We start from the raw sequence: 12,978 nt of genomic DNA, 5'->3' as shown, positions 1-12,978 counted from the left end.
GTCAGTTCCTACTAGCGAGAGGTATTGCAGCAAGTAGGACCACCAGCTACAACCCCCGAGGGAATGGCCAGGTGGAAAGAGAGAACGCGACGGTATGGAAGGCCGTCCTCTTAGCCTTAAAGTCTAAGGGCCTCCCAACCTCCCGCTGGCAGGAAGTCCTCCCGACAGCGCTGCACTCCATCCGGTCACTACTTTGCACTGCCGTTAACGCCACCCCCCATGAACGAATGTTTGTTTTCCCCAGGAAGTCGACTACGGGAACCACTCTACCAACCTGGCTGACCTCTCCGGGGCCCATCTTGCTGCGAAAGCACGTGAGGGCCCATAAAACAGACCCCCTGGTCGAGAGGGTGAACCTCCTGCACGCCAACCCCCAGTACGCCTACGTGGCTTACCCAGACGGGCGGGAGGACACTGTCTCCTTACGAGACCTCGCACCCTCGGGCACTCCGGAGACACCACCTTTACCCCCCCCCCACCACCCCCCCAATTCCAGCCCAGGTAGACGGCATGCCGGAACCCCACGAGCCTTCGCCGACCACGCAGACACCAGCACTAACACCGGATAATGCAGCACCGCCGCTGCGACGATCGGAGAGGCTTACGAGGCCTCCGGACAGACTGACATACCAGAACTGGTAGTACACTTCACCCCGCCAGACTCAAATCTAAACAAGGGGTGAATGTGGTAAACCACTTTTATCGTTACACTATAGTTATCACTGTTGTATTGTTATCACCGTTATCACTGTTGTATCACGATACGAGGTCGCCTCTTGTCGCGCTGTTATACCTGGGCTGACCACCTCTGACTCCGCCCATGGCTCCACCTACCTGCCCAGGTATAAAGGTAGTCGACTGGCTGGTATTCCTCCTTGTTGGACCCGATCACCCACGAGGGTGGGCTCTGTTATTTAGTCAATAAAAACCTTTAGTTACGTTCCTAACTCGTCGCTTTTTATTGGACGAATTGATAGGTATATCACTAACTGAGACGGTGGGAAATTTTCAAAAGTTTTCATATACATGTATTTAGTGACATTGCTCACCTCGGTCTTGTAGACAGGGTTTCTGTTCTAGACGATAGCTATTATTAATGAAAGAACTTGCCTTTATATAGCGCCTTTCACGACCTCAGGACGTCCCAAAGCGCTTCACAGCCAAGGAAGTACTTTTTTTTGAAGTGTGGTCACTGTTTGTAATGTGGGGAAATGCGGCAGCCAATTCGCCAAAACAAGCTCCCAAAAGCAGCAATGTGATAATGACCTGACAATCTGTTTTAGTGATGTTGATTGAGGGATAAATATTGGCCCAGCACACCGGGGATAACTCCCCCTGCTCTTCTTCGCAATAGTGGCCACTTTTTTTAAGCACATCACAATCTGTAAAATGATCAAAAACAGGTGATACGAGAGTCTAAAATGCCGTATCCAAGAAATAAACATGCTAAAGTTGAGGTTTTTGTTGTATTTAAGTTGGAGAAGAACAATGCCATTACTTCCGAGAACTATGCATATTTGGTTAGAGACACTACGAGGGGAGTTGATGAAGAACAGTGAACGCGGCCCATTGTCTAACTGACCCGATTTCAATACTATAATGAGGAGTTTATCTTACAAAGTTGAAAATATCACAGAATATCACAGAAATATCACAGAAACCCCACAGTGCAGATAGAGGCCATTTCGGCCCATCGAGCCTGCACCGACACATATCCCACCCGATCCCCGTAACCCCTACACCAACACATATCCCACCCTATTCCCGTAACCCCACGTATTTAATCCCCCTAACACTAAGGGTCAATTTATCATAGCCAATCATCCTAACCCGCACATCTTTGGACTGTGGGAGGAAACCGGAGCACCCGGAGGAAACCCACGCAAACACGGGGAGAATGTGCAAACTCCACACAGACAGTCACCCGAGGCCGGATTCGAACCCGGGTCCCTGGCGCTGTGAGGCAACAGTGCTAACCACTATGCCGAAATAGTGAAGTTTCAGGCAGAAAACCATTGGATCCTGCCGCCTACCCTTCCAACAACTACTTGCATGTATACAGCGCCTTTAACGTAGTAAAACGACTCAGAGAGCTTCCAAACTTTCTAACGACCAAGTGCTGGAAAGTGAGATTAGGCTGGATAGCTCTTTGTCGGCCGTCACGGACAGGATGGGCCGAATGGCCTCCTTCTGTAAATTTCTATGGTTCTATGATAAGTTTCCTTACCGTCATTTTGCAGCCAACAGTCCTGTATCCCTCTTTGTATCGGCATTGTCCGTTCTCAAATCTTCTGATTTCAATATTAAGTGGGGTTACCTTCAATCTATGAACTGCGAGGCTGAATTGTTCTACTGTGCCAACAGTTAGCAAGGCATCTAAACGTGCATCATTCCAATGAAAAACGTATTTCGGATACTTTAGCCATTTAAGATTTGCAGCAGCCAATTGCACGCTTAATATTTCAGCCCACTATTATATCTGACAAATGCAGGAATACCGTTTCAAAGCAATGGTTACTTTACGAGGTGGGTGAGATTGCGGAGCCATTTACCAAATTTACCTTTAGCTCAATTTGGGTCTAATTAGTTTGACCTGAACAGCAACTTTGCCATTCGAAATGGCAAATAGTTGAGGCAAATAGTATAGAGGCGTTTAAGGGGAGGCTAGGCAAGCCTGTGAGGGAGAAGGGAATAGAGGGTGATGTTGATAGATTTAGATGAGGAAATACGGCGGAGGCTTGAGTGGCGCATAAGCGCCGGCATGGACTGGTTGGATTGAATGGCCTGTTTTTGTGCCTTATATCCTACGAAATCCCGTGTAACAGATAGAGGCGCATATAATTCCAGGATAAGTGATGCGAAGGGATTAAGAAATACAAACAAAAAAAGACTCAGCCGGTCAGGCAGCATCTGTGGGGGAGAGGGAGAGAGAAAGAGTCAACGCTTCAGATCGATGACCTTTCATCAGAACTGGAAAAAGTTAGAGAGGTAACAGGTTTTAAGCAAATGCAAGGGGGGCAGGGAAAGGGGGGGAGCAGGGGAGGAAAGATCAAAAGGAAAGGTCTGTGATAGGGTGGAAGGCAGGAGAGATTAAATGACTGAAGGGATGAACATAGAATCATAGAAATTCACAGCACAGAAGGAGGCCATTCGGCCCATCGTGTCGGCGCCTGCCGACAAAGAGCTATCCCGCCTAATCCCACTTTCCAGCTCTTGGTCCGTAGCCTTGTAGGTTTTGGCACTTCAAATGAATATCCAAGTACTTTTTAAATGTGCTGAGGGTCTCTGCGTCTCCCACCCTTTCAGGCAGTGAGTTCCAGACCCCCACCACCCTCTCCGTGAAAACATTTCTCCTTAAAACCCCTCTAAATCTCCGACCCCACTGGTTATTGACCTCTCTGCTAAGGGAAATAAGTTCTTCCTATCCACTCTATCGAGGCCCCTCATAATTTTATACACATCAATTAAGTCTCCCCTCAGCCTCCTCTGTTCCAAAGAAAACAACCCCAGCCTATCCAATTTTGCCTCATAGCTAATATTCCCTTTGAGGATGATGGTGCCAGGCAAGAGGAGTTGGTAATGGGACAAGGAGGTTCGACCTGTTTCTGTAAGAGTGACAGGCACAAAGCCGCGGGGAGTGGGCGGGGCCAAGCAGGTTGCCTCGGCCTCGTCCGCCTTGAGCCTTTATATAAAAGGTCGCCGCCGCCACTCGCCACTCCGCTCGGTGATCGAGCAAGCGCAACGATGGCAGACGTAGATGCTGTCAAAGCCGATGGCTCCGCTCCTGCTGTTCTGCTCCCCGCCACCAGTGCCACCTCCTTGCCCACGGCCGCCAAGAAGAAGGCCGCCTACCGGCCGCAGAAAGGAGGCGCCGCCGCCGCAGTGGCTGAGCAGATCCTGGAGGCGGTGGCCGCCACCAAGGAGCGCCAGGCGGCCCCCAAGCTGGGCACCCTGAAGAAAACCATCTCGGCCGCCGGCTACGAGCCGGAGAAAGGCGGCGCCGTCCGGCCCAACCAGTCGGCCAGCACATTGGCCAACAAGGGCTCGCCGGTGGAGAGCGGCGCCGGCACCTTCTCGGCCTCCCTGCACCCGGACCGAAAGGAGGAGGGCGAGGAAGGAGAGGCCGAGGATGGGGCCGAAGGAGGCGCCAAGAGGAAACCGGCCGCCAAGAAACCGGTCCGCAAGAGGGCGGCGGCCAAACCTGCTGCCCACAAACGCGCCAAGAAGGCGGCGGCCAAGAGCCCCCGGAAGGCCAAGCCCAGAAAAGCCCCCAAGCGGCCCGCAGCCTCCCGGACTGTGGGGCGTAAGCGACGGGCCCCGAAGAGGAGGTAGACGGGGCAGGAGCGGCGAACCGGCTCAACACTAAATAAAAGGCTCTTTTCAGAGCCACTCACAGTTTCACAAAATATGGAGCTAAAGACCATTGTTGACCAATAGGACTTTGTGCAATGTTGTAGAACGGGCGATAGCGGATCCGCAGCCCAATTTAATTCTCCCGAATGTAATTTGTATTAGAAGTTAAAATAGTAGGACCACACCCAGCTGACCAAAGTAAAAATCTTCCTCCAATAAAGGAAGCAAATTTTATTATTATCAATATAAACCGAACCTGCTGGAAGTACCCGCTGATTATTTCCAGCATTTTCTGTTTATATTTCAGATTTCCAGCATCCGCAGTATTTTGGCCGTTTGCAGCAAAATGAATCAATTTGCATTGGCCGGGAGTTTTATTTGGCGCGGATTCACACTCCAATTCCAGGCATATTAAAATTTAACACCGAGCCACATAAGGAGATATTAGGGCAGGTGACCAAAAGCTTGGGCAAAGGTTTTATGGAGCGTCTTCAAGGAGGAAAGAGAGGTAGAGTGGCGGAGAGGTTTAGGGAGGGAATTCCAGAGCTCAGGGCCCTTGGCAGCTGAAGGCACGGTCACCAGTGGTGGAGCGATTAAAATCAGGGATGCTCAAGAGGCCAGAATTAGAGGAGCGCAGGTATCTCGAGAGTTGTGGGGCTGGAGATTACAGAGATAGGGAGGGGCGAGGCCATGGAGGGATTTGAAAACAAGGATGAGAATTTTGAAATCGAGGCGCTGCTTAACCGGGAGCCAATGTAGGTCAGCGAGCACAGGGGAGATGAGTGAACGGGACTTGGTGCGAGTTAGGACATGGGCAGCAGAGCTTTGCCTTATGTTTACGCAGGGTAGAATGTGGGACGCCAGCCAGGAGTGCGTTGGATTAGTCCAGTCTAGAGGTAACAATGAAATGGACGAGGGTTTCAGCAGCGGATGAGCTGAGGCAAGGGCGGAGACGGGCGATGTTACGGAAGTGGAAATAGGCGGTCTTAGTGATGGCGCGGATATGTGACTGGAGAATTTCCACTTTTTTAACCCTTGAAACCAGGCAACAATGGCAGTTAAAACCTTTAAAAACGTTAAAGGCGTCGAATAAAGGCAAATTGTTTTTTTTATTTTAAATTTGAACATTTTACAGTAAATCACATTTACAGAGCTCAAGTCTCAGCTCTTTGTACAAAGTCACAAGCCCACATGCCTACAAGGCAGGGGTCCCAGTCAAATTGTTGTTGAAACCAAGTAGCAAAGTCAATGGCCATGGTCACAGCTTGTAGTACTGGAGGGCTACAATAATATGCTAATGAAGGATGGAGAAGGCGTCGATTCCTATTCGCTGAATCAAGCGTTTGGAATGTTTCTTGTTGCCTTGTGAAATTAAGACCAATTAGAAACAAAGGCAACAGATTAACCAATCAAAAACTAGGGCATTCTGATCCTTCTAAAGGGTTTAAAAGGAGCAGGGAGCGGCGACGTACGCCTCATTCAATCGTTGAGCTTTGTGAAGTGAAGGAAATGTCGGGCCGTGGTAAAACCGGAGGAAAAGGACGCGCCAAGTCGAAGACCCGCTCCTCCCGAGCTGGTCTTCAGTTCCCGGTCGGCCGCATCCACCGCCTGTTGCGCAAGGGCCATTACTCGGAGCGGGTGGGGGCCGGAGCTCCGGTCTACCTGGCCGCCATCCTCGAGTACCTGACCGCTGAGATCTTGGAGCTGGCCGGCAACGCGGCCCGTGACAACAAGAAGGCCCGCATCATCCCCCGCCACCTACAGCTCGCCATCCGCAACGACGAGGAGCTTAACAAGCTGCTGGGCGGGGTCACCATAGCCCAGGGCGGGGTCCTGCCCAACATCCAGGCCGTGCTGCTGCCCAAGAAAACCGGCCACCCCAGCAAGATTTACACCTAAAGGACAAACATCAATAAATCGATTCAACAAACCACAAAGGCTCTTTTCAGAGCCACCCACCTCTTTCTAAAGAACTTCAGCCAGATTATCTCTTAACTTAGTTTGGGGGGGGGAAGCTCCAGAGAAAATTTACTTTAAATCTTGTATCTCGTAGAGTAACATCTGCCAGCGGACTTTTGTTTTGGGAGACTTGTTCCAGATAAAATTATTTGACTGGCTTTTTTCGTTCTATACTTTAATAAAAATGTGTTGAGAAAACAATGTTACTGGGGTATGGATGTAAGTCATTGTTTCCAATGTATAAATCGGCTGTAAATTGAAAATCTGACTTCACGGCCAACAGTAAAAACCACATTTAACTGGTGTGCACCGCAAGGGACCTACTGACACTTAGCTTTGTAATCAAAAAAATATTAAAAGATTTTGTTCCTTCAACGAGTTGTTTCAGTTCTTTAGAGCGGGGGGGGAATTAATTTGTGAATTAATTTTTGACCAGACGATATGCGGTTTTTTTACGCGTTAAACTGAAAGAACTTGAGAATTTTGAACAGAAATGCTGTATTTTTTATTCATGGGAGATCCAGTTACACGAGGTTTGCGGTGAGCGCGGTGTCGCTGAAGCTCCTCCGGCCCGGACTCTGGGCAAAAACCATCGGCCGATGCGCCAAAGGGTGGGGGGGACGGTGAGGAATTGACGGCTCTGTGACACCGAGAGTAAATCAATCAATAAATAAACACAGGAAGGAAACCAAGATTGCAACCAGCAATGTTAAAAGAAAAGAAAGATCTTTACACACAGCGCCTTTTCACCACCTCCGGACATCCCAAAGCGCTTTACAACCAATAAAGTGCTAATTTTGAAGTGTTGTAATGTCGGAAATGTGGCAGCCAATTTGCGCACAGCAAGCTCCCACAGACAATGTGATAATGACCAGATCATCTAGGTTTTTTTTTTAGTGATGCTGGTTGAGGGATAAATATTGGCCAGGACACCGGGGAGAACTCCCCCGCTCTTGAAATAGTGGCCCTGGGATCTTTTAAGTCCACCTGAGAGTCTGAGACTCCGTCAGGTCGGAGACTTTAACGAAAATTCTCACCTTGTTAAATGATCTGTGAAGCTGTTTTAAAAAATATGAGAATCCAGCCAAGATCACTAGTTCAGACTAGCCGCGTGTATAGTCCAGTCCGTTCATCTTGTGTTGGTGATTATTGTATACACGCTGAACAATGTCAAGTGAACATTAATTCATCATTCAATGGGGGTAAATTGAATTTATAGCGATTGTGTACAACAGACGATATAGAATTGATCGTCTAGAGTTCACTAGAGTATAGAAGAATGAGAGGGGATCTCATTGAAAAGTATAAAATTCTGACAGGGCTAGACAGACTGGATGCAGGGAGGATGTTTCCCCTGGCTGGGGCTCTAGAACGAGGGGTCACAATCTCAAGATACGGGGTAGGACATTTAGGAATGAGATGAGGAGAAATGTCTTCACTCAGAGGGTGGTGAACCTGTGGAATTCCCTACCACAGAAGGCTGTGGAGGCCAAGTCACTGAATATATTTAAGAAGGAGATAGATAGATTTCTAGACACAAAATGCATCAAGGGGTATGGGGAGAGAGCGGGAATATCGTATTGAGATAGAGGATCAGCCATGATCACATTGAATGGCGGAGCAGGCTCGAATGGCCGACTCCTGCCCCTATGTTTCTATGTTTTTCTATGTTTCTATGTCCATTGTAGGCCCGGCACGATATTCCCTTCCATTGGCTAGTTGACATGGTTAGGAATCGATTTAATAAAGGTTTTTTAAAAAATCATGTAGGGTATTGCTAGGGTAAATGGGAAAATACTTTCCGTCGGTTGTGGTTTCAGTGGCGAGGGCTCGTCAATTTAAAATTGTCACCAAGAGAGGTTGGGAGAAATGTTCTGGTGCAGAAGATTGTTGGAGAGTGGAGTGCATTGCCACAGGGAGCAATAGATGCAGATACCATTACTCGCTGAAATTGTGAATGGAACTTTAGTCGGTGCAGTCATTGTTCAAAGGGGTGCTGGTGCTATTCCCGATGTACAACTGACTGTAGGTTTGAGCAGGATTCAACCTCTGAAGTTCATTGTAAGCAACCTGATCTCCCAGCATCGAATCCTTTAAAAACAGGAAGAAATTTTCATTCATTTAACTTTTCGATCAACTTATTTTAAGTTATTGCAAGATAGCCCGATAACGTATAATTTAACATTTAGATAAAATCTACGTCACGCCGATTGTCAGCTTCGTTCGATGAGACAGCTGTTTGTAACTAGAGGTCAAAGAGCAAGTAACACTTAAAATCATGTATTGTGTACTTGTAACAATAACCTTTACAATTTTGCAAGGGCAGCCTAGTGTTCGTGATCAGAACGATGTGAAATATCTATTTATGAGGTAGATTTTCAACTTGCCTCCCGAGTATTGTAAAGCATAACCCAGCGCGGGTATAAGGGGCGGCTGATCCACCGCCGCCTGTTTATCAGCCCCGCCCAAGTTTAATTTCACCTCCTGTCACTGGCCTGCTGTGTGTTTGCAAAAATTTTTTGGTTCTGTTTCAGAGTTCATTTTTATTCTTTTTACTGATGCAGTTATTTATAACTTGGGCTCAGTACACATATGCGCTGATTAAATTTCCAAGCAGTTGTCCTTTTGAAACCCTGCTGACGGCCAATAGCGAATTAATTTGTCCCATTTAACACTATAAACTGGCCAGCATATTAACCTGCTGTTGTTTATTAATATTATCCTATAAATCATTCAGAAAAACACAAAGCCACAGAATATTAATCTGATATTGATGCATTGTGACGTTCGTGCTACCGACTAAAATCTAGCTATTTTCTACTTTAAATTTTTTTCAGTGATGTTGGTTGGTTGAGGGATAAATATTGGCCCAGGACACTGAGATCTCCCCTGCTCTTCTTTGAAATAATGCCATGGGATCTTCTACGTCCACCCGAGAGAGCAGACAGGGTCTTAGTTTAATGTCTTGTCCGAAAAACGGCAGCTCTGACAGGGCAGCGCTCCCTCAGCACCGCGCTGGGAGTGTCAGCCTGGATTTTGGTGCTCAAGTCCCTGGAGTGGGTTTTTAACCCACAACCTTCTGACTCAGAGCCGAGTGTGAATGTCAACTGAGCCACTGGCTGACAGAGATTAATGGCTGAGTTTATTCAACTCTTCCCATGGATTTCCCTCAGAAAAAAAACAAGAGGCAGTTTAACATAGATGAGATTGTATAAATATCTCGTGGGCTCCGATTCCCAGCTTCACTTTTAATAAAGGCAAAATATCCCCTTATAGAACCGTGGGATATTCTGTATGTAATGGTTTGCTGTCTCTTAAAGTCTGTTAATCTAAAATATAAGGGTCTATTGTTGGCAAATTTCTCTTATCTGGAGTTACACGATTATAAAGAAGATATTATCAGGATGATTGGAGGATATTCGGGTATCTGACGGTTTAAAACCGTTAGCTCGTACTGATAGATTTGAAAATTCAAATGTCGCCGCCTAACCCTACGGTCATTGTGACGTTTAGACGAATCGCTGTCGTTTGCATAAAATTCCTCAGAACCGACTCAGCGGCAACCATTCAGAAAGTGGCGTTTCGACAAATCAGAAGATGGCGTTTGGAAGGATGAGCTGGGTTCAGCCACAACCAATCAGAAGGTGGCGTTTGGACCAATGGCGGAGACTCAGCGACAACCAATGAACACGACGCGACGCCGGGAGCGGGTGATAAAGGCGGGAAAGGGGGCGGGACCAGAGAAGGTCAACAGAGTTCACAGTTTAACAGAAACACAAAATTTATCCCTATTGATGAGTAAGCAAACTGCAACAATTTACAAATGGGATAAAGGGGTTCAAACTACCTTAAATATAAGATAATCACTCATAAATCCGATAAGGAACTCAGGAGAAACCTATTTACCCAGATATTTAAAAAATGCAAGGGATTGAGCGATAAAAGATTGAGCAAATTTTTCATCAATGGATGTTTGTGATCACACAAGTCTTCTGACCATATTCGAGTATCTGGAACCGGCTCTTTGCTGCCCAGCGTTCCAGAGCCGTTAATTTCCGTTTATTTTTAAATCCGGGGAGAGTTCGAATTCCCCGGCCGGATTCCAGCGCGAGGTGCCATTCATTGCCTGCACCATCGCCAATTTTAATATTACATTATTTGCAAACCACCCCAGTTAAAGTGCATTTTGTGCTGTTGCACATTTCACCCAGATACCAGGCCAGGCTGACTGAGGAAACTCCTAAACTGAAAAGAGGGCTTTAACACACCCGTATAAGAGAATTGCTATAACACCTATTGTTATAATGATAGCCTGATGGATTTTGTTAAATATATATTTATATATTGGAACGTCAACGAAGAGAAATCAAACATTGGTTTTAACGGGCAAACACTTGGCACTTTCAATTATTCCCCAAACAAACACTGTACTGAAGCATTTAATCCACCGCATATCTCACAGCGCAGAAGGAGGCCATTCGGCCCATCGTGCCTGTGCCGGCTCTTTGGTCGATCGATTCAGTCAGTCCCACTGCCCCCTGCTCTTTTCCCACAGCCCTGCAAAGTTTTCCCCTTCAAGTATTTATCCATTTCCCTTTTTGAAAGTTATTATTGAATCTGCCTTTCAGGCAGTGCATTCCAGATCATTACAACTCGCTGCAAAAATATTTTTTTCCTCACGTCGCCTCTGGTTCTGTCGCCAATTACCTTAAAATATTTGAATATTTAAGTTAGGTGGAACACGTACACACACACACAGGCACTTCCTCGTAACTCCATTCTCAGTAGCTTGAGTAATTTTATAAATAAATAAGAGTTAATTTACTGCATCCACATCCGTTTTCCTTTATATCATTGAATGACGCATTATAGCTGAACTTGTGTTGCTGAGAAACCCTCACACGTTATTGCTTAAATCACATTCTTGCTCTATTATATGTATATACAGGTTTGTACACACTAGAGTCAAGCATCTTTTAATGATTCATACATTGCGCTTATGCACACATTTTAAGTTTTCCTATACTTCTTTCTGTGTAACCTCATGATCCAAACTTATTCCACAGCTTTGAAATCGCAAGGAAGAATTACATAGAATTTACAACACGGAAACAGGCCATTTGGCCCAACAGGTCTGTGCTGCTGTTTATGCTCCACACAAGCCTCCTCCCACCCTACTTCATCTCACCCTATCAGCACATCCTTCTTTTCTCCCCCATGTACTTATCTAGCTTCCTTTTAAATGAATCTGTGCAATTTACCTCGCCCACTCCATGTGGTAGCGAGTTCTACATTCTCACCACTCTCTGGGTAAAGAAGTTTCTCCTGAATTCCTTACTGGATTTATAGGTGACTGCATTATATTTATGTTCCTTAGTTTTGGCCTCATTAAACATATTAATGATTTGGAATAGAAAATATAACTACAACACTGAGAATGCAACGAAGTTGTAGGCCACATAGAAAGCTGAGATGTACCATTAAAGGAAATAGCAGAGGCGTAATAACCATAGTTGGTTCTATAAAGTAGAGAAAGGCATGAGATTTGAGGTGAAAGATGAAATGCCTAACAGGTGGCAAGATATGTGTTTTGTATCTTTTTTGAAGACTGTGAGAAATGTGGTATAAGATATTCATCAGATGTATTCAAGCCTCGGATGGACTTAGGTTTTGTAGAGTTAAGAGCTTGTTCAGGGAAAGAACTGCTTGGCTGAAATAAAGAAGTCAAGCTTCTTATTTTTGTTAGGTAAGGGCATTAAGGGATACGGAAACAAGGTGGGTAGATGGAGTTAAGATACAGATCAGCCATGATCTCATTGAATGGTGGAACAGGCTCGAGGGGCTGAATGGCCTCCTCCTGTTCCTATGTTCTTGGAGCCATCTTTAGCTGAAGGATATGGGATTTCTATACTCGATCAGGGGGCACAATAAGGTCAAGAATAACAAATGAATCAGTAAAGAGCAGGGTCCCACTGCTGAGTAATATATGTGACAAAATTACCAGTAAAATAAAAAAAGACTTGCATTTATATAGCGCCTTTCACAATCAGCGGATAACCCAAAGCACATTACAGCCAATGAAATGCATTTTGACGTGTAGCTACTGTTGTGGGAAAAGCAGCAGCCAATTTGTGCACAGCAAGCTCCCACAAACAGCAATGTGATAATGACCAGATAATCTGTTTTAGTGATGTTGATTGAGGGATAAATATTAGCCTGGACACAGGGATAACTCTCCTGCTCTTCATTGAAATAGGTACCATGGGATCTTTTACATCCATCTGAGAGAACAGACAGGGGCCTCGATCTAACGTCTCATCCGAAAGGCAGCACCTCCGACAGTGCAGCACTCCCTCAGTACCGCACTGGAGTATCAGCCTAGATTTATGTGCTCAAGTTTCTGGTGTGGGATTTGAAGCCACAACCATTTTGACTCAGAGGTAAGTGTGCTACCCACTGAGCCACAGCTGATACCTTCAATGGCTCTTTCAAAATCATATTGACAATTATGGAATAGCCTGGTACTTTCAGGTTGCTGGATAATTTGACAGTTAACAGCTTTTATCTTTCGAAAGTAGATGTAAGAGCAATAGGATGATTGTTGGAATGGCTGAGAGAATCACCCATCTTAGGAATAGAGTGAATACAAGAAGGAGAGATGGACAC

The 12,978-nt window shown here is 46.0% G+C and overlaps 1 protein-coding gene across 1 annotated transcript; it reads left to right on the top strand.

Moving 5' to 3' along the window:
• The first annotated feature begins 5,808 nt into the window (after positions 1–5,808).
• On the top strand, positions 5,809–6,687 carry LOC147096067 (histone H2A-like). The gene has a single exon (XM_085975012.1). The coding sequence runs from the start codon at positions 5,863–5,865 to the stop codon at positions 6,250–6,252; it is 390 nt and encodes a 129-aa protein (XP_085831138.1). The 5' UTR covers positions 5,809–5,862; the 3' UTR covers positions 6,253–6,687.
• The last annotated feature ends 6,291 nt before the right edge of the window (positions 6,688–12,978 follow it).

This window comes from Somniosus microcephalus, unplaced genomic scaffold, assembly GCF_052327205.1.
Source record: "Somniosus microcephalus isolate GS21.2 unplaced genomic scaffold, FLI_Smic_1.0 unresolved_chr1, whole genome shotgun sequence".
NCBI classification, from domain to species: domain Eukaryota; kingdom Metazoa; phylum Chordata; class Chondrichthyes; order Squaliformes; family Somniosidae; genus Somniosus; species Somniosus microcephalus.
The sequence above is the reverse complement of the archived record's forward strand: the minus strand, read 5'-3'. Positions and strand labels throughout refer to the sequence as shown.

Excerpts from the sequence above, each read along its gene's own strand:
- LOC147096067 (XM_085975012.1), top strand. The coding sequence starts at position 5,863 with ATGTCGGGCCGTGGTAAAACCGGAGGAAAAGGACGCGCCAAGTCGAAG.